The sequence below is a fragment of the Sapajus apella genome, unplaced genomic scaffold, assembly GCF_009761245.1.
Source record: "Sapajus apella isolate SASKATOON/1434 unplaced genomic scaffold, GSC_monkey_1.0 scaffold19, whole genome shotgun sequence".
Lineage (NCBI taxonomy): Eukaryota > Metazoa > Chordata > Mammalia > Primates > Cebidae > Sapajus > Sapajus apella.
The window spans coordinates 2,749,671-2,771,730 of NW_022436959.1; the positions used below are offsets into that span (position 1 = coordinate 2,749,671).

General features: G+C 38.8%; 2 protein-coding genes and 1 long non-coding RNA gene across 7 annotated transcripts in view; 2 read left to right on the forward strand and 1 right to left on the reverse strand.

Annotated features, from left to right (window-relative positions):
- Positions 1-6,143, forward strand: part of TBX20 (T-box transcription factor 20) — a 56,377-nt gene extending 50,234 nt beyond the window's left edge. Inside the window, exon 8 of the mRNA XM_032286818.1 lies at positions 1,196-6,143. Coding sequence (XP_032142709.1) covers positions 1,196-1,536 — 341 coding nt within the window. The 3' untranslated portion in view covers positions 1,537-6,143. The remainder of the gene's footprint in view (positions 1-1,195) is intronic.
- The window catches only part of LOC116557358, a 231,370-nt gene that overhangs the window by 67,136 nt on the left and 142,174 nt on the right, over positions 1-22,060 (reverse strand). The gene's annotated exons all lie outside the window — the stretch shown is intronic.
- Positions 16,044-22,060, forward strand: part of DPY19L2 (dpy-19 like 2) — a 109,525-nt gene continuing 103,508 nt past the window's right edge. The window contains exons 1-2 of one of the 4 annotated variants that reach the window (XM_032286814.1): positions 16,044-16,614; positions 21,073-21,097. In XM_032286814.1, the coding sequence (XP_032142705.1) occupies positions 16,239-16,614; positions 21,073-21,097 (401 nt within the window). In that variant the 5' untranslated portion in view covers positions 16,044-16,238. The remainder of the gene's footprint in view (positions 16,615-21,072; positions 21,098-22,060) is intronic. The other 3 variants (XM_032286813.1, XM_032286812.1, XM_032286815.1) reach the window with 3 other exon arrangements.

The following is a 22,060-nucleotide window of genomic DNA, read 5'->3' on the forward strand; positions in this document are numbered from 1 at the left end:
CAGGAACTGAGCAAAGTTTCTCTGTTGCCAAGGCTCAGACAGCAATCCCCTGCATCTGGGAAGAGTCCAGAGAAAACAGCCCAGAAGTGCTCCATTCTGGGAACAGGAAAGTTCACATAGGGAGAGAGCCCCCTGTCATTGATTTATGTCCTTGATATGAAAGTATATAATCTGTGAAATCATAGGACATTTCTTATAACTCAGTCCAAGTGAACCACTAGTATTACTGTTGACTCTTGAACAACACAGTGGTTAGGGGTACCACCTCCCATGTGGTCTAAAATGTACCTATAACTTTTGACTTCTAAAACTTAACTGGTGATAGCCTACTGTTGATCAGAAGCCTTACCTATAACACAAACAGTCAATTCATACATATTCTGTGTGTTACATGTATTATACTCTGTATTCTAATAATAAATCAAGCTGGAGAAAAAGTTATTAAGAAAATAATGAGAAAGCAAGTATATTTACTATTCCTTAAGTGGAAGTGGATCATCATAAAGGTTGTCATCCTCATCTTCACATTGAGTATACTGGTAGAGGAAGAAGAGGAGAGGTTGGCTCGGAGGTTGAGGAGGCTGAAGAGGTGGAGACGGTGAAAGTGAGGCAAGAGGGTCAGGCACACTCAGTGCAAATTGTATTGAAAAATACCTGCATGTAAGTGGACTTGTGCAGTTCTAACCCCTGTTGTTCAAGGGTCAACTGTATACTTTCAGAAAATTCAGTGTCAACTCTATTCTAAATTTCTGGATGCTGCAATGTAGGAAAACTTACTTTCTTAGATTTCACAGAAGTTTTGGAAACCAGACAGCTTGGTAGAGAGTTAGTACATTCAGCCTTCCTTATGACACTACAGAGTCAGAACAGATATGAGGTATTTGCAGCTCATTTTAAGAGAATCAGGTCATTACCTGCAGGCAGGGTATTAATGTTTTGGCCACTCTGTGAGAGTGTGCAGGCTATCCAATGAGTTGTCTTTTTCCATTTAGTAAATTCTCCTTCCATGCAGGGTGTAAATATCATCTTCTTATCGAGGTAGATTTGCCTCGTGGCAAATCTTATGTGTGTTTGTCCTTTTAAATTACAGATATATTAAATATTCTTCAATACAAATAGATCTTAACAGATAATTTAATTCTTGATCTGTACATTGACCCAGTGTTTACAATCTAATGAGTATTTTTCCTTACAGGGTCAGCCTTTACAACATCTGATAATTTGTCACTAAGTTCCTGGGTATCATCTTCTTCCAGTTTTCCTGGGTTTCAGCACCCACAGTCCCTGACTGCTCTTGGCACCAGCACAGCATCCATAGCAACACCCATTCCTCACCCCATCCAGGGTTCTCTGCCTCCATATAGCCGACTGGGAATGCCTCTGACCCCATCGGCCATTGCCAGCTCCATGCAAGGGAGTGGCCCCACATTCCCTTCATTCCACATGCCGCGATACCATCACTATTTTCAGCAGGGGCCCTATGCTGCCATTCAAGGACTGCGCCATTCCTCTGCTGTGATGACGCCATTTGTATGACTCTTCTAAAAATGGGAGAATCCAGATCCAGAATGCGCAAATGGGTATGGAAATATAGGACAGGGCTGGGTGGGTGGGATGGGGGTACTGGAGCAGGGGCTTTCCAGGAGACATGGGAACTATCAAAGAGGAGAGCTGGACTCACAATAAAACCTACCACTGAGGGAATGCACCATGGACCAGGATTCATCTGTAGTTGGGGGACAGCTCTTGGGTTCAGGAGAGAATCCATGTAAAGTTCTCAGCCAGCTTGAAAGTTTAATAATACAAGGCTGATGAATCTTAAGGTGCATTATTCCTCATGGTTAAAATGCTGTGTTGATGCAGTAATGTATAAAATCATTGTGTATGAGGTTTCATTCTGCTTTTCACAGGATAAAAGACTCTTCAAAGAGGACATACTATATAGCATACTGACCATGATGACTAACTGAAGTCAATTTATCCCTGTAGAAAATTGGAGCCAGTAGAAAATATTTGTAGTGATGTAGCATAAGCATGTTTAGTTTTCTTTTGTGTTAGTCTGCTGGGGAAGGAGCTGAGATAATGCTAATGCATCCTGTTTTGTGGATGAATACATGGTAATGACTTCACAAAGTTCTATTTGTAATATTGAAGGGCCAGTAACCAACAAGCGTGGTTTTCACAGTCTTCTTTCTTCCTTGTTCTCTTTATTGCAAATACTTGCCAGAGTTAGGATTAGGGCTAGAGTTATGGAGGAAAAATCTTCCATATACAGTTTTGAAGCAAGAGCCTCTCTATGTTACATGGTAAAACTGAAGGTTGATTTTTCTGGGCTGCATTCTAAACACTACTGACTAATTCACTGAGGAATACTCCAAAGCCTAGGTATGTTGTTATGTGAGGCTTGCTTTCACTTACAGCTGCAGCAGAAAGATGGTTGTTCAATTCCAAAAGGAGTTCTCTGCCATTGGTGCCAGAGGTCCCTTCACTTTCACTTCAGTTTTGGGAGACCTTATGGATGTTGAAATGCATCCAGACAAATTCTCATTTTCAGTAAATCTGCTTTGTTGTTACTGCCAGTGATTGACAGGGATTTAAGAATGACCATTCTAAACGCCGGGATGGCCATGACTTAACCTATACTCCTGAGTGGAAATGTGTCCATACATCTAATTTGGCCTTTTTTCTTACTGTGTTACATTCAATGACTCCATTACCATTTTGCTAGGTCTGTAATATTAAACCACTTGTTAATGTAATGGCTCCTTAACTGAAATGTTGGTAGTTCTTATAAGTAAACTAAAGCATTCTTTATTTTCAGCTTTTGCTATCTTCTTAAGCTTCTTTTAATGTGTTTATAATAGTAACAAATTATATTTTAGTTCTATATGACCTGTATATTGTTTTTGAACAACATATATATAAGCATTTATAGTCAGGGTAACACATCTGGCATTTTGCAACAGTTTATTTCCCTAATAACAGAGATTTAATGAAATTAATAGTTTTTCAACTTTAGATTTAATGCACTTCAACTACAGGATGTAACCTGTTCTCTTAGCAAATTTCTGCAAAACTCTAATTTAATTTTTGTATGTAATATTCATTTTACTCTTCTTGCTACAAAAGTATTGAATCTGTTAAAAGAGATGGGAACTATTTCTATTGACAGGAGAAGTATATTTGGGAGGAAATGCAATATACTTATCACATCAGACTCCCAAGGGATTTTATTTGATGGTTTTAATGTTAGCCTCTTTCATATCACATGCCTTTCTTGGGCACTTTCAGCCTATGAAACAAGGCATCACGGCACAGCCTGTCTAGGTGATGCTGTTGTTGGATTTTGCACTTGCTATTGTCCACTATACTCCACAGTTTACTTACAGAAAAGCATGGGCTGTGTTAACAAAGCATCTCACAATCCTACAGCAAACACTGTGGGCTAATTTTTAACTTGTTGCATGTTAGGCTGTAGTATCCACAGGTAGTTTGTTTTCAAACAAAGTACAGATGTGTATTTCTTTTAAAAAGCAGTTATGAGTAATGTTTAAACTATCCATAGAGCTAGGATAGGGGTTTAATATTTAATAGCTGGTCTGTTGCCAGCATTCCTTTGAATATAGAGTACTGCTGCTTAAAGCAGGAATAACAAAAAATGTTTTACACAATACTACTCAATAACCCTGATAAATTACTGGTCCACTAAGGTGAATCTGTGTCTGAATTTTCTTTTTAAAGAGGATGAAAAGATTGTTTTAACACATACTGTTTTGACATTTCTACCATCTGTGGGTCTCAAATAGATTTGTGTGTTTTTGTTAAATATGGATTTACACTAGTATTTCCTGACTTTCTAATTTTATTTTGTAATTAAGCAATACACGGCTACAAATAAGAATGTTTAGAGAAAACAAAGACTAGTCAGACCTAAAATTCTAAATTGGATATATATATTTTAAGTATTATTCAAAACAGAGAAAAGAAGCACAAGTGAAATAGAGCTTAACCTAATCAGAGTCACTTGAGCCGTGGAAACCAAGGGGTAGAAATTTTGCCTACCTGGGCCTTTCTGAGGTATCCTGGTGGTTGATTCTTATTAAACCCTTGTGGGTTTAGTATTTAAAATTCCAAAGCCCATTCTAGCAAAATTAATTTCAAGAACTACATATTTAATGGGAAAGCCAATTGAATAATAAAGATCATGAATTATAATATATTTAGAATATAGTCAGGGTCTCCCCCAACCCCGAGTATATTACGGTGTCAAAAAGCTTGGCTAATGGGAAGTGCTACTAAAAAGAGGTCCTGCCAGATCTGCTTTATCTAATCCCAAGGAATTAATTCAGAACTTAATAGGTTTTGCAATTGGGATTTGTTTTTAAAACATCAATAATTCTGAGTAGATTCAATTTTTTTTTAAATTTAGTCAGTCTTCCTGTCTCCTCTGTCTACCCTTGACAATATATAGGTAAACATATCCAGCTTGTCTAATACATCACAGATTATTAGTTAACAAGGTCTAAATTAGTGAACTTATACTGTATTGCTGGACCTTTTGAGTTAATAACAATGGTAACTTGTCCCAAGGCTTACCACGGTTCCTAGTAGGTGGGGACAGAGTAAGAGATACTAAGAAGTTTCCTGGTCAGTCATCATCTAGTAAAGGCCCTGTGTAGGTCTATATTATAGTAGGAGTTACATTGACTTCTGGGGCATTCCAAGGTCTCCCCTCCTTATCCATGTCTCCATTATTTTGCTTCTCCAGCCAGGACAACACGCTTTCTTCTCCAGCTGCTCCCTCCCCACCAAAAAGGAAAAAGAAAACTCTTTAAAAGGCCAAGGAACAAATATTCTTAGACGTAAAGCATCCTCATCCCATGCTGCCTTTTTCAAAGAGATGTTAGTATATTTACCCCATTTCTGTATTTCACAATAGCTTTTCAGGCTGTCCTGCATATATAAGCTGACTTATATTGAAAAAATCACTTTCAAGTAAAGAGGATGAAATGACTTTACACCCCATTAAATACTCGTCAAGCTTCTCCATGACTCAGTAACTAAAAAGTTCAAAAAATCCAGTTATGGAATGTGCAGAGTAACAAACTGCAAGAAAAACAACTTAATCTTCCAGTGACTAAGTAAGAAAAACTGTTGTCATTATTAAACTTGTAGTAGACTGATAATTATTATAAACAAAGCAGTACTCTACCCTAAATCTAGACAATGCACTGGACAGAACATAAGATTTTCAGCTTTCTCCTTTAAAGAGCTGTGCCTGGCTGGAGGATGGGTTTTATACAAGTTTTAATGTTATTTTAGAATGTACGGATTTGTTTTGTAAGCACACATAGAGAAAGTTACAAACTTCTTAAATTTTAGAAAACCATCAAATCCTTTCGTTGCTACTTATATTCTATGCCAATTATAATATTCCAAGACTTATCTTTCTTCAGAATGCTTAAATATGGAAAGATTCATTTATAAATATTTGATAGGTAAATATTTCATATGTATTTTCTAGCTCTTTTTTCTCTGTCCTTCTCTCAAATAATTTCACTACCCTCTCCTTTTTAAATGAAATATCTTGATAATAAGAAAACAAAATCATTTTTGTGAAATAATACATATGGACAAAAAATACAACTTGTATTTTACTTCTGGTTCATTAAAATATTATGTTTTGTTGGCTTTTTTCCTCCCTTATTTTCAGGAACATAAAAGAAGTTGTTTTATTTCCTATGGTATAAAATTGGATAAAGCCTCTTTAGTAGACACTATCACAGTTCTGTTGTTTGCTGTGTTCATTTGCTTATGAATTGCGTGAGAACAGTCACTGTAATGAAATGTGTGTGCTGGGGGTGGGGGAAGGGCATGGGAAATGTTTTATGAAAAAAAGAAGTTATAAGCCTAATACTATGAAGTAACATCTAATGCAGTTCTTTTTAAGTGCAATATATTTATTTCTGCTAGAAATGTATTATCAACCTTATGTAATATTTGAAGCATTACATATTATTTGTAAACAGCTTAAAATTATATATTACCCCAATTGTACATAAGTACAAATGTGTGGATATTAGTTTCTTTCATTAAAAATTGTGTTTTTTTAAAAATATATATGCACCCACTTACACCTTTCATTCTCTTACGCACTGTGTTTTATGATGTTTGGTACTTGTTTCCTTATCTGACAGAAAGGATTAGATAAGATTGTGGGTCATGACTGGCCACTCACAGGCTAGACACAGTGCGGGATTACTGCACAGTGTTTTGCGTTTGCCTTTAATATTTGAAAGCCTTTGGAAAAGACATTGCTCTCAAATTCCCATCATTTTCCATTTTTCTGCACCCTGTCCCCTTCACTCGTTTATGCTACCCAGTGAACCCTCAGAATCACGATTTTGTACCTCTCTGTACTGAATTATACTGAAGACTCCATAAAACTTAAAACCTACTGTCTCTTATTTCAGCCATGAGTACTTGCATATGCTGTAATGATATTACACAAAGCAGAATGACACAAAATAAGATTAACCAAATTATAAGTCTTAATCCTCCTTCCACATGACAGTCCTTCAAAATATTTGATGTTATCATACTTCCTGCTTTCAAAAGTCTACCTCAATTATCCTTAATTTTTTTGCGTGCATGCCTAACACTAACCTTTTAGAAATCTTTTATTTGGAAGAATTTCATGCTATGGAAAAGTTGCAAGAATAATTTAAAGAAACCCTGTGCACCCTTTACCCAGATTCACAATTGTTAACCTTTTGCCTCATTTACTGTATCGTGTGCATTTACGGTGAGTAGTGTGTGCATAAACACATAGGCATACAAATAGATGTGTAATATATACATATTTTTCTGAACCACTTGAGAGTAAATAGCATGTCATGCCCCATTATTTCTAAATAATTCCAAGTATATTTCCTAAAAACAAGAAGATTCCACAAAATAATCACAGTAGAGTTAGCAATTTGATGAGATTTAACAATGATGCAATATTGTGATGTATCATCTGTATTCCAGATTTGTCAACTGACCCAGTAATGTTTTTCGTAGCATATTTTTTCTTTAGTACAGATCCACTTCAAGAGCACATATTGTATCTAGTCATCATGCTACTTTAGTCTCTTTAAATACAGTATAGCTCTTCAGCCTGTCTTTGTCTTACACGGCAAAAGGATTCCTATTGTATTAGAAATCATGAATTCATGCTGATGCCTCCAATTCCAATGCACTTCCACAGAGTCCTTTTTTCTTGCTTTTCCGCTTTCTATACCTGTATGGATATGGTAGAAGAAGGCTCAACAATAACCTCAACATATTTGTGTACCTAACTCTACCATACACCTAAAACTAATTTCAGATTGCTTCAGCAGTACCACTACACTATACAAACCTAAAAAGAAGTCAGCATTGTTTGCATTGTTTCCCTGATACTCAACTAAGAATACATAGTCAAACGACAAGTTCAGCAGTTACTTGATTAATTTATTTTTGTCCTCCTGGATGGTTATGTTACTCATGCACAATGCAAGTGGGTTTATTTGTTCAGTTTCTTGAAGTTTTAATGGATCTTTTCCTTCCTATTTTTACTGATTTTTTTAAAAACAGAAAATGTTGTGCTTCCAACAAACTCATAGAACTAATAATTGATTATGGCAAGATTGAATTATAGCAAGGTTGGAGGATACAAGAGTAATACTTAAAAAGACAGTTGCTTTCCTATATACCAGCAATGAACAATTGGAATTTGAAATAAAAAGTTGTATCATCACTTAAAAAAATAAGAAAAAATAGGTATAAATAAACAAAATATTCACAAAGGCTATATGAGGAAAACTACAAAAATCAAAGAAGATCTAAATAAATGGAGAGATGGTCCATGTTCTTGGATAGTTAGACTCAATATTGTTAGGATGTCTGTCCTTCCCAACTTGATCTATAGATTCAATGTAAACACAACCAAAATCCCAGCCAGTTATTTGTGGCTAAGAACAAACTGATTCTAAAATTTATGTAGCAAGGCAAAAGACCCAGAATAGCCAACACAGTATTGAAGAAAAACAAAGTCAGAGGACTGACACCACCCAACTTCAAAACTTACTACAAAACTATAGTAATAAAGAAGATATACAACACTAAATAAAGAAAATATACTTACTACAAAAATATAGTAATAAAGTGTGCTATTGGCAAGAGACGGAGAGCCTAGAACTAGGCCCACATAAATATAGTTAAATGACCTTTGACAATGGAATAAAGGCAGTTCAGTGGAGAAATAATAATCTTTTCAATAAATGGTACCAGAACAACTGAATATCCACATGCAAAATCATAAATCTAAACACAGACCTTAAACCTTTTGCAAAAATTAACTTAAATGGATCATAGACTTAAACACAAAATGCAAAACTATAAAACTTCTAGAAAGTAACAGGAGAAAATCTAGGTAGCTTTGGTTTTTTTAGGCACCATAACAAAAACCATTAACAAAAAATATTAACATGATGGATTGCATGAAAATTAAAAACTTATGTGAAAAACATTGTTAAGAGAATAAAATGACTAGCCACACTGGGAGAAAGTATTTGCAAAAACATATCTGATAGAGGATTTGTATTTCAAATATACACAGAGGTCTTAAAACTCAACTATAAGGAAAAAAAATTATGGGCAAAAGATCGCTCTGAACAGATACTTAATCAAAGATATACAGATAGCAAATAAGTATATGAAAAGATGCTCAACATCACATGTGATTAGGGAGTTGCAAATTAAAACATGATCTACAACTACATACCTATTAGAAGAGGTAAAATTCAAAACACTGGCAACACTAATGCTGGTGAGGATGTGGAGCAATAGGAACTCTCATTGCTTGTGGACTGCAAAGTGGTACAGCCATTTAAAAAGATAGTTTGCCAATTTCTTTCAAAGTTAACATAGTCTTATCGTATGATCTAGCAAGTATGTTCCCAGGTATGTGCCCAAGTGAGTTGAAATTTTATGTCCACATAAAAATCTGCACATGACTGTTTACAGCAGCTTTAGTCATAATTGCCAGAACATAGAACTAAGATGTCCTTCAAGAGGTAATGGATGAACAATCTGTGGTACATCTGTTATTCATACAATGGAATATTTTTCAGCAATAAAAAGAAATGCACTATCAAGCTGTGAAAAGACTTGGAGGAATCTCAAATACATATTGTTAGTTAAAAAAGGGCTATACACTGGATGGTTCTAATTATATGACATTCTGGAAAAGGCAAAATTACAGAGATAGGAAAATGGTGGCTTCCATGGTTTGAGGGGAGGGAGTGAAGAATGAAGGGATGGCACACAGGTGATATTTAGGCCAGTATAATAACTCTGTGATGCTACTATAATAGTAGATACATGAAATCATGCACTTGTCAAAACACATACAACTGTGTGACTCAGAGCAAGCCACAATGTAAGCTATGGACTTTTTAGTTAATTCACCAATATTGGTTCATCAATTGTAACAGATACACTACAATAATGCAATAGTTGGAAACTGAACAACTTGCTCCTGAATGATCATTGGATAAACAACGAAATGAAGGCAGAAATAAAGATGTTCTTTGAAACCAATGAGAATGAAGAAACAACATATCAGAATCTCTGGGATTTAAAACAGTGTCTAGAGGGAAATTTATAGCAATAAATGCCCACATGAGAAGTGAGGAAAGATCTAAAATCGAAACCCTATTGTCAAAATTAAAAGAGCTAGAGGAGCAAGATCAAACAAATTCAAAAGCTATCAGAAGACAAGAAATAACTAAGATCAGAGCAGAACTGAAGGAGATAGAGACACAAAAAACACTTCAAAAATCAATAAATCTAGGAGCTGCTTTTTTAAAAGGATCAGCAAAATAGATAGACTGCTAGCCAGACAAAAAGAAAAGAGAGAAGAATTGAATAGATGCAATAAAAAATGATAAAGGGGACATCACCACCAATTCCACAGAAATACAAACTACCATCGGAGATTACTACAAACAACTCTGTGCACATAAATGAGTAAACATGGAAGAAATGGATAAATTTCTGGACACTTGGACTCTCCTGAGCCTAAACCAGGAAGAAGTTGAAACCCTGAATAGACCAATAATAAGGGCTGAAGTTGAGGCAGCAATTAATAGCTTACCAACCAAAAAAAGTCCAGGTCCAGACAGGTTCACAGCTGAATTCTATCTGACATACAAAGAGGAGCTGGTACCATAACTTCTGAAACTATTCCAAACAAAACAAAAAGGGGGAATCCTCCCTCACTCATTTTATGAGACCAACATCATCCTGATACCAAACCTGGCAGAGACACAACAAAAAAAGAAAACCTCAGGCCAATATCCATGATGAACATAGATGCAAAAATCTTCAATAAAATACTGGCAAACCAAATGCAACAGCACATCAAAAAATCTATCCATCACTATCAAGTAGGTTTCATCCCAGGGATGTAAGGCTGGTTCAACATATGCAAATCTATAAATGTAATCGATTACATAAACAGAACCAAAGACAAAAACCACATGATCATCTCAATAGATGCAGAGAAGGCCCTTGACAAATTCAACAGCCCTTTATGCTAAAAACTCTCAATAAACTAGATCTCCACGGAACATATCTCAAAATAATAAAAGCTATTTACAACAAACCCACAGCCAACATCATACTGAAAGGGCAAAAACTGGAAGCATTGCCTTTGAAAACTGGCACTAGACAAGGATACCCTGTCTCACCATTCCTATTCAATATAGTATTGGAAGTTCTAGCCAGAGTAATCAGGCAAGAAAGAGAAATAAAGGGTATTCAATTAGGAAAATTGTCTCTATTTACAGATGGCATGATTGTATATTTAGAAGATCCCATTGTCTCAGCCCAGAATCTCCTTAAGCTGATAAGCAACTTTAGCAAAATCTTGGGATACAAAATCAATGTGCAGAAATCACAAGGCTTCCTATACACCAATAACAGACAAACAGAGAGCAAAATCATGAAAGAACTCCCATTCAAAATTGCTACAAAGAGAATAAAATACCTAGATATACAACTAACAAAGGATGTGAAGGACCTCTTCAAGGAGAACTACAAACCACTGCTCAACGAAATAAGAGAAGACACAAACAGTTGGAAAAATATTCCATGCTCGTGGTTAGGAAGAATCAATATCTTGAAAATGGCCACACTGCCCTAAGTAATTTACAGATTCAATGCTATCCCCATCAAGCTACCACTGACCTTTAAAGAACTGGAAAAAACCACTTTAAACTTCATATGGAACCAAAAAAGAGCCTGCATAGCCAAGACAATCCTAAGAAAGAAGAACAAAGCTGGAGGCATCACGCTACCCTGACTTCAAACTATACTACAAGGTTACAGCATGTTACTGGTACCAAAACAGAGATAAAGACCAACAGAACAGAACAGAGGCCTCGGAGGCAATGCCACACATCTACAACCATCTGATCTTTGACAAACCTGACAAAAGCAATGGGGAAAGGATTCCTATTTTTTTTAAAGACAAAAATGGAGCTACAAGATTAAATACAGGATGTATTTCATGATTGAATTTATAGAAAAAGTCTTAGAGAGGTATAAATGGAAGTAAATAAAATTACTAAATAAATATGAGATCCTAAGAATTTTGCCACCATCTTTTGGAATAACTAATGCTGATAAACCAGAGACAAATACTTCGGTGCCAATTCCAGCTCTTTGCACTGTACAAAGGGGGAAAGTATCTTTATGCATAAGAAATTGTGAGACAGCACATATAAAAACCCATCTTTTCTGCAGAAAGAGTTTGAAATGCGTATTTTAAATTGCATATTTTAAATGCGTATTTTAAATTGTAAGTGGAAAAGTTTGTAATGTTTTCAAAATGATCTTTGCTGAACTACCTCCATCTAGCCTGGAGGCTAGAGATGGAACTTAACTATCCACTTAAATTTATATCTATGTATTCGTGCAAAGTTAAAAACTTTTAAATCTAATAATTTCTCTGAATCAATGAAAACAAAGTCATTATTTGGAAAACTAAATATTGACCATGAGGATGATCTTAATTATTTTGATATACGAAATATACAATGTAATTTTTATGTGGGGTTACATTTGGAATTTCTCTACATTTCATATTCAGTAAACGGATTTATTATAAGAACAGTGATTTTTTTTTAAAGAATGAATTTACTAAGTACCTGTTTGGAAATTTTGATTTACAGATTATTGTTGCCATCTGCTGGTTACATAGTTTAATTGCATTTTTTAAAAATCCCCGTTGCTTTACTAAGGGACAAGGAAAAACTGACACAAGTTCTAGAGATCCATACTGGATTAGAGAGCTCTCTGTAAGACAAATAATTTGCGGCCAGGTACAGTGGCTCATGCCTGTAATCCCAATAGTTTGGGAGGCAGAGGCGGCAGGAGTGCTTAAAGCCAGGAGTCCTAGGCCAGCCTGGGGAATATAATGATACCCTGTCTCTACAAAAATAAAAAGTAGCTGGGTGTGGTGGCCTGCACCTGTAGTCCAAGCTACTCAGGAGGCTGAGGCAGGAGGACTGCTTGAGCCCAGGAGGTCAAGGTTGCAGTGAGTGCCACTACACTTTATCCTGTGTGACAGAGTGAGATGCTATCTTAAGTAAAAATAGCCAAATTATGAGGCATCTCTGTTTCAAAGAGGATAATGCAAGACTGTGTTGCATCATATCTAATTATAATGTGCTATTTTAATTGTCAATTCATCATAGACTAATTTATCAAGCTAACTACTTTAAGTTATTGTCATTAGTTAGTATGCAGCTAAAATGTGACTCAAATAACCATTCAAAATAACAAGGTAAAAAAAGTGACCATTGATAGAGAAGCTGTAAAAAGGTGAAAACAACCATGATTCAATTCAACTGCGAATAAAACTAAATGTCATGATTTCCCTCTTACACACAAATCTGCTCCTCTCCTTAGCATAAGTAGATACACAATTATTTAGGCAACTTTCTTCCAGTTAATTAATGAGCCTAAAACGTATCACTGTTCAATAATTACTAACATATGACTTGATGACAAAGAAACCAAGTGAGCAAAATATTAATTGGAAGTATTGGCAAAAACAGCAATTACTTTTGCACCAACCTAAATCACTAGTGCACTATAGGATGGTCAATCTAGAACATAATAAAGGAACATTTTTTAAACCATGTGCCGTGTTTTAGATGATTTACAAGCATTAATTCATTCAATCATACCATCAGTAAGACAAATATAACTGTCTTCATTTTTCAGATGAGGAAATTAATCCTGGAGTGGCTAAATTACTAGCTCAAGGTAATACATTGGTAATCTTCCTATATGAGTCCCCTGTGTAAAAGATTTAGAGTGGCACATGGCACATAGTTAATTTTATGTGTTTACTAAACATCTGAATCATAAAATATATCCTACTTCTTTTTTCCTTTAACACTGTATCATGACTATTTTTCTATATCATTAAATATCCATTCAGAATGACTTTAGTGGCTGTAATCCTTCACTATATGAATGTTTCATAACTTAGTGTTTGATATTGAGGCCATTTCTGTTTTTTCAATGATATAAATAATAGTACAATGAACATTCTTATAAAAAGATTTTTTAGGCCATTGTGGTGGCTCACACCTGTAATTCCAGCACTTTCGGAGGTCGAGGCAGGCAAATTATGGGGCCAGGAGTTCAAGACCAGATTGGCTAGTATGGTGAAACCCCGTCTTTACTAAAAATGTAGACAAAACAAAACAAAACAAAATAACTGGGCGTGGTGGTGGGCGCCTGTATTCCCAGCTGCTGGGGAGGCTAAGGTAGGAGAATCGCTTGAACCGGGGAGGCAGAGGTTTCAGTGAGCTGAGATGGTGCCACTGCACTCCAGCCCAGGCGACAGTGTGAGACTCCGTCTGAAAAAAAAATTAATTTTTTTAAATGGTAAAAATGACCAGATTTGTACTTTCAAGGGCTAGACCACGGGTAAGAGAGCATGCTTTATCCTACCCGGACACCAAGTGATACAAAAGGCAATTGGAAACTCCAGAAAACAACTGACCGAAAAGAAAACAGTCACTCCACTCCATTTATTGTTCCAAAAAACATTAAAACATATTCTAAAATAAGGTGTTTTCAGTTTGCCTATCCATTCAAGAATATATTCTTATCAACCACCATAACTACCTTATATTTTAAATTCCACATTGGACAGATAGGATTTATTAGATATTAAAACTTGGGCAAATAACCACATCCCTGATGCTTGATTTTAAAATTTGCATATAGTTATTGCATGAATTGAGAAAACATTTTGAGCACCAAACATAATGCCAGAATGTAGAAATGCTCCTTGAAAAAAAATCTCACAAAACAAAAACTTAACAGAAATAGCACTTACTGAATTTAAATGAGTGACAAGATGAATAGTACTGTCAGTTAAGTGCTCCAGACCTTCAGAAAAAGCATAATTAATATGGGCTGGAGAAATGAGCTGGGGGTTGGAAGCTGATGGCATTCAGATGGACAGGGAGAAAAGTAATGTGAAAGCCAAGAGGTGGCTTTTCCATATGAGGAAAGGAATTCAGCAGTTACTGTGTCTTGGGCTGTGAACCTTGCTTGAAACGACTGGGATGGAAGATTTGTGTCCGAGGAAGTGGGAAATTAAAGTTGAAAAGGTATATTGGGGCAATTATTGAAGGCATTGATGAGCAAGCCTAGGACTTGATTTGTGGGCTATGAGGAGCCATGAACATTTTTGTACTGTGTTGCATCAGGAAAAATTAACCTGGCCACAGTGAGCCTTGATTCAGACTGCTCGGTTAGGATACGGGAGTTCAATTTGATCCATCATCAAACAGATGGGAAGCGAAGCGGTGTGGACTCCAGCATGTGGCCCGTGACGGAGGACCTGGCAAATGTCAGTGGCCCCAGTGCATCTGTGCCAGTTGCTGTGACCTCCTGTAGGGCTGCGCGGTGACTGGGAGGCTACGCGCTCCCCTCTTAGTTGGTCCTGGCTGGTGTCCATTGTAGGAAACTGCTGAAAGCGCTTGAGCACACCGCTCCTAGGGCTGATGACTTCTGAGGAACCTTACTGGAAAATAATTTTGCGTTAAGATTCGGTAAATGCTGTCCTGTGCCAAAGAATTGGCATCAACCTGAGGCTCTGGGGTCAGACCCACCGGACTCACGCCGGCTTTGTCACGTGTTTCCCGCAGCCTCGGCCTGATCCCTCCGCATTGGCAAAGGGCACTGACTGTACGATACCCCCGCGACCGTAGGAGAGCAGAGACTTTCCTAGTGCCCAGCGCACCACAGGCGGGTCGGAGAGTCCGTTAGCTTCCCTGGCTCACTTCCTACTGTCATTTCTTTTAGCTGAGATCTTCCCCTTTAATACCTTGTTAATTAACGCGTAAGCTTTTGGTTAAAAGGTCAAAGCTAAGCCTAAACCCAAAGAAAAGAATTAAACTACGGGAAGTTCTTCAGACTTAGTCGCCAGCAAGCTTAGGTTCCCGAGCGGTGCGGGGGGCGGAGCGCGGAAAAGCGATTGGTGGAGCTGCGCCCACTGGGGGTGTTGCAGGCGCTGGAGAGCGTGCGGAGAGGCTGCGTGAGAGGTGGGGACTGCGCGAGTGTGGGTGGAGGCTGCGCGTATAGGAGGCTGTGGGCGCTGGGGAGCATGTGGAGAGACTGCTTGGAGCTGCGCGCTCGGGGGGCTGCATGCGCAAGGAAGCGCGTGAAGGGGGCTGCGCGAGAGGTGATGTGTTCTGCGCGAGCGAGGCTTGGGAGCGTGTAGGGTGTTGTGCGTGGAGCTGCTCGCAAGGAGGGGGCTGCACTTATACAGGCCTGGGGACTTCACGCACCGGCGACTGCAGGCGCTGGGGAGGGTGTGGGGGCTATGCGTGGGGCTGCGCTCGGGGCAGGCTGCACGCGCGGGGAAGCGCGGAGGCGGGGGTGCTGCGCACGCTGGGAAGCACGTGGGGGTGGGCAGGGCCTGCCCGCGCGACTGGCTTCGACTGCACGCCCCCCCACCCCACATTTCACAGTCGCCATGACGACCAGGAGTCCCGCAACGGCGGCAGGGACAAGTCGTTGAGGCTGCGAGGCGAGTCAGGCCTTTTCGGACCTCGCCGGACTCGGCTGGGCTGCGCCGGAAATTGACCCAGCTCCATCGGAACAAGGACTATGAGAAAATGGTCGGGCAAACGAGGAGTAAGCTCAGAGCGACGGCTCCAGAACGGGTTCAATCTTCCCGCCCCTGCCAGTCGAAACGGCGGCGCGGAGCCTCCGGAGCCCGGGAACCGGAGGTGGAGGAGGAGGTGGAAAAATCGGGGCTCTCTCTTCAGTCTTCGACCCTAGGTGGCGGGAACCTGCCACGGGGCGCCCGAGGATACTCGCCGCGGAGGAACCGAAATCAGAAAGCGCGAAATTGCTTGCAGCTGGACGCGATCGCTAAGACCCTCCTTCTCGGCCGCTTCCAGTTCCTCCACGGTTTCCTGGCGCAGCTCCGGGAAAAGGCGCAGGAACTGCAGGCGCGTAGATGCTCCAGCAAGACCACTCTCTGCATCGGTGAGGAGAGGGCAGGAGAGCCCTAAGAGGGAGCCGCAGGGCGCTTAAGTCGCTAAAGAGATCAGTTTAACAAGCAAGGGTTTATGGGTGCCTAGTAGCAAATAATTGCAAGGTCCTAGCTCCGGAAAAACGTGGCGAGTATCGCCAAGCCCAATTAGTTCTTGTTTCAAAAACATTTTCAGAGTTTTCTGACAGTAGTCACCCTAATGAAATGTTATCTGAATCAGGGCAGCCAATTATCAGGCTTGGTAAAAAATGATTGGCTGGCTCTTGGGGAACAGACCTTAACGTTTCTTAGCACCCGAAAGCAGAACACATGGAGTTAAAAAAAAAATTAGTTGAGAACATTTATAATGGAAATAGGGTCAAAGTAGGTCTATATTGCCCTATTGATCCATCTTGCCATGGAGCTTCAGTGTCCACAGTTGGGAGATTTCGTTATGCGTCTGAAGGGGTTTTCTTCCCCCACTTACATCCTTCATTTTCTGTAGCATAAGAGGGAACTTAAATGTTGTTGCTGTTGGTATGGAATCAGTTTTGAGCCTAGCCCTAAGTCAGACTGGCTACTGATACAAACTGTCATAGATAAATGTCTCTTAATGTCAATTATTGTAATTTTCTCACTGCACGTTGACTCTTGATGTCAAAGTAGAATGTGTCTCCACACTGGAAGTGTTAACGATACTTGAGGAATGATGGAGGTTCAGACTTGGATTTTATCAGATGTCTAATTATGCCAGTGAACACATCCCAAGTCTAGAATCAACGTGGTCTTGGACACCAAGCGGTACTGCCATCCCCAGCACAAGCTCCGGTGCACCGAAGTCTGGTGCATTAAAGGAACCCTAGGGGTGGGTGAAACAATGAGTGACTGTCATGAGTGTTACGGGAGTTCAGAAGTGCGAGCAAATGCTCTAGGGTGGGAAGTGGGAAATGAGATCGAGAGACTTTTAGAAAAAGGTGAGATTCGAATTGTGACAAAAAGGCTAATAATTGGGTATGTCGAGCTGAGATCAACAAGTGTCAGAGGCTGAGAGAACAGCATGATCAAAGTCATGGGAGGCAGAAAACATGAAAGCCAAGTGGGCTGAAATGAAGGACATGAAGTAGTAGGAAGTAAGTTGAGAAGGTTGATTGGAACCAGCCTTGGAGGGTCTAATTCAAGGTAAGGTGTAAGGCATTTGAACTTCATCCTGTAGGAAGGTGTGGATGGATTCTTTTCTTAAAAATTTTTTTTTATGAGATGAAGTCACATAACATAAAATTAACTGTTTGTTTGTTTTTGAGATGGAGTCTCACTCAGTCACCCAGGCTGGAGTGCAGTGGCACCATCTCAGCTCACTGCAACCTCGGTTTCCTGGGTTCAAGTGATTCTCCCAACTCAGCCTCCCAGTAACTAGGATTACAGACACCTGCCACCATGCCTGGCTAACTTTTTTTTAAGTTTTAGTAGAGACGGAGTTTCACCATGTTGGCCAGGCTGGTCTTGAACCCCTGATCTCAAATGATTCACCCACCTTGGCCTCCCTAAGCACCAAAGTGCTGGGATTGCAGGAGTGAGCCACCACGCCCGGCCAAAATTAATTGTTTTAAAGTGAACAGTTTAGTGGCCTATAGTACATTTCCAGTGTCGACATCAACTGATTTTTAAATAGAGTGGCATGATCAGAAGTGTGCTTCAGAGATTAACTCGGCAGCAGTGTGCAAGAGAGATTGAGAAAGGGAGCAGAAAGAATAACTGGAAAACTTGCAGTAGAATCCAGGCAATAATAGTCTTCACGAGGGTAACCACAGCAAGTATGGAGAGGAGAGGACAGGTGAGAGCTGATGGAGTCAGACAGTACTGGATGGGTGGCGTCTTAGAAGAGAAGGCTGGGAAGGGAGAAAGTTCAGGAATGAAGGTTATGGACTGGGAGTTATCTATGTAGACGTGAGCACTGAAATTTTAAGACTGAATGAAATTGCCAATAGAGAAAAGTGGGCAAAGGACAGATACTTGGGGTAAAACTTGGTTTTAAGAGATGAGAGGAAAAGGAAAAACCAGATAAAATCAGAGTGGTCAAAGAAATAGAAGAACTGGGAAAGTTGGTGTGATGAAAGATGAGAGAGGAAGAGATCCAGAAATCTTACCAAATGCTGCAGAAAGATGCACAAGAATTGTGATAACTAAAAGGCCGTTGGTCATTTTAAAATAACTTGTGGGAACTTAAAAGAAGGAAATTGGCCAAAGGTCTTGTCATTGAACCAGGGGGGAGAGAGAGATGGGGAGTATATTGGTTTGAAGGGCCGACAGATCTCAGAGAGTGTTTTAAGGTCTGGGATTTTTAAACACTGAAGGGAAGAGGATGAGAGAATCCAAGAAAGGAAATAATTAGTGGAGCAAGTCTTGGAATATTTGGGAGGGGTAGAATTAAAGGCACAAATTTGAGAAGCTAACTGTGGAAAAAAGGAGAGAGAATTCCTCTTCTGAGATGGAAGGGAGCAGAAAAGTGAGGATTACTATATGGAGAAATGTTAAAGTGCAGATAAAAGAAGTTGGAAGTGCTGGCTTCTAATGGTCTTTGTTTCAGTGAAATATGAGGCTGGGTCACCTTCAGAGGTGAGATGGATGGATAGGATGCCAGGGTCCAGGGGATGTGCTTCTGTCACAGCTTGGAGCTTGGAAAGGGCATGTGATAAGCCATTCATGCATTTAGAATACTGACATCATTACACCATATCATCGTTTTTTTTCCAGATGTTGTATATGGGGTGAAGGGAGGGAGTGAGAGACACAGAAAGGTTTTGAGCATCTTTGGAAAGCTGGATGAATTTGGTGGTATATTTGACTTTTTCCTTACATATTAAGATTGTTTGCCAGTGTATATAATTGTTAGGAGAATTAGAAATAGGATACAAATGTAGTTGAATAGGATAGTCTCTGTATGACTTAAAGTTAATGAAGCCTAATAAACAGTTAATGAGCACCTGTTTCAAGCTGAGAGAGAAGGTATGAGGTTTAGTTTCAGGATGGTTCCAAGTATAGATAGAAAGAGTTAATATATGTAGCAAATATATATGCTTTTTTCAATAAAGAGCCAAAGAGTAAATATTTTAAGCTTTGCAGGCCACATACAGTTGAAGCAGCAGCACCAGCTGCTTCTGCTTCATTTTTACCAACCTTTTAAAAATCACAGCAACCGTGCTTGCAGGCAGTCCAAAAACAGACCATGGGCTATACTTTGCCCATCCTGGTATAAAACAAATTAATATTCTGAGAAATATTTAAGATAAGCCCAGGACAGTAATATGGGAAAAGATCTGGAGAGGCATGGTTGAGAATTTCAACATTGCAATTTTAAATTTTTTTACATTTAATTTCTTCAATAATTATTGAATTAATTTTCATTTATTTTGTTAGCCAAGTGGAATAATTTTTCAATTTCTAAATGCCTATTATTGGTGGTTTATAAGATGACTTGCCGAGTATATTTGGGACGACCATAAGAAATACCATTATAAAATCTCGGAAAGGAGGTAGGACTTCTGGAATAGCCAAGTAAATGCACTCCTCCATGACGACAATGAAAATACTTGGAAAATTATCAAAATTATTTTTTTTTCAAAACTTTGGAAATTAACCAAAGGTTTACAACAATCTGGCATTAATTCAAGAAAAGCTGCTGAACCTCTAAAACAGCAAAGTTTGTGGTGTTTTAACTTGTTCTATTTTCTCCTCCCCTCTTCCCAGCTCTATGGTACCCTTGAAAACAAGGAATTCCCCAGCCAACCAAGGGCACAGACTGCGTTTGCAGTTCCTGTAAAATCTTCGTACCCAGAGCAGTGTCTCCCAGATCCCTGGTGAGGTCTTATGTATGCATGGGGCATTGGCTCAGGTGACTCCAGATTAGTCTCCTAGGCCATCTCGTACCTCCTAGGTCTGGGAGCGTGCAAAGAGCTTGCAATTCATCAAGGGTTGAGTTGCACAATGGGGCTCTTAGATGTGCTCCTGAGGAAGTGATTGCCTGCATTTAACTGTCTTCCGATGAACACCAGGGAAACTGACCTAGAGTGGCTACTCTTGGTTAGAACTAGCTGAAGCATACTGTATATATTTACTTCTTTTATAATTTTTGTAAAAATTTTATGTAAAGGAATAGAAAATGATACTAAAAAAAAACAAAAAAGGTCACAATCATCCATGAAGCCATCACTCTTACAAATTACCTGAAGTTAAAAAAAACCCTCTCAAGTTTCTCCTTTTGCTTGTCAGGTGCTGCTGCTGAAAGGTAAGCTCTGTTCAGAATTTGTTTTGTGTCCTGGATTTTTTCCTATACTCATAGCAACAGGAATAGCTGGTCATCTTGCTTTGTGTGCTGTCTTTCTAGACATATAAAAGAATACATTTGAAATACTTACTTTAAGGGTAAGTTATAACAAAGCAGCTTTTAATAACTTTCCTTTTTTTTCTTTTTCCAGCTGCCTGTGTAGGAATTTTGCACTGGTAAGATTTAGTTTCAGTTTGAAATATTTAAAAACATTTTAATTAAAAATTGCCATCAATTTTTGCATAAAATAAAACAACTTCTGGCTAGATTTGTTGAACATCTTTATGTGCACCAATGTATACATATATTTTGCTTTTTTACAAACCTCATATATTAAGGAGCATTTACAAAATAGATGCATTACGGGAATAGTAACTTATGAATTAAAATTTGCCTTGCCAAAGAATTCACCACACGTTACTTTAAATATCTAGCTTTTTAAGCATATTTTGCATGTATAGTTCATTTAAAACATTCCTTTATTTTATGGTAATTGTATGTTGTTAGTTAAATAACTTTTTTTTTTTTTAGACAGAATCTTGATTTGTCTCCCAGGCTGGAGTGCAGTGGCACGATCTTGACTCACTGCAGCCTCTGCCTCCCAGGCTCAAGTGATTCTCATCCCTTAGCCTTCCAAATAGCTAGGATTGCAGGTGTGTGCCACCACACCTGGCCATTTTTTTTGTGTTTTTAGTAGAGATGAGGTTTCACCATGTTGGCCAGGCTGGTGTCAAACTCCTGGCCTCAAATGATTCACACACCTCAGCCTCCCAAAGTGTTGGGTTTACAGGTGTGAGCCACCATGCTCAGCCAGTAAAATAACTTAGGTGATAAAGTTTTAGTAACACCTGCCAATTGGAAATCAGGTAAAAAAGAAGATAAAGATTCTACAGTGGTTATACAGAGTTAAATGGCTTTGAGTCTTTCAGTGTGCAAGCCTGCGTACATTATTTTACAAAAGTGTTATAAAATTTGTAAAATAATATTCCCTCTGGAATATTTTATTTTTACCTGTGCTCAAGGATTTCTACCCTTGGGAGGTATGCAACCTGCCCCTGTGTTCTGCTGGGACAGTGCTGCTCTAGCCATTTAGTCTGCAGGGAGATTTTGATGTTAGAACTGAGGCTGCAATGGTAGGG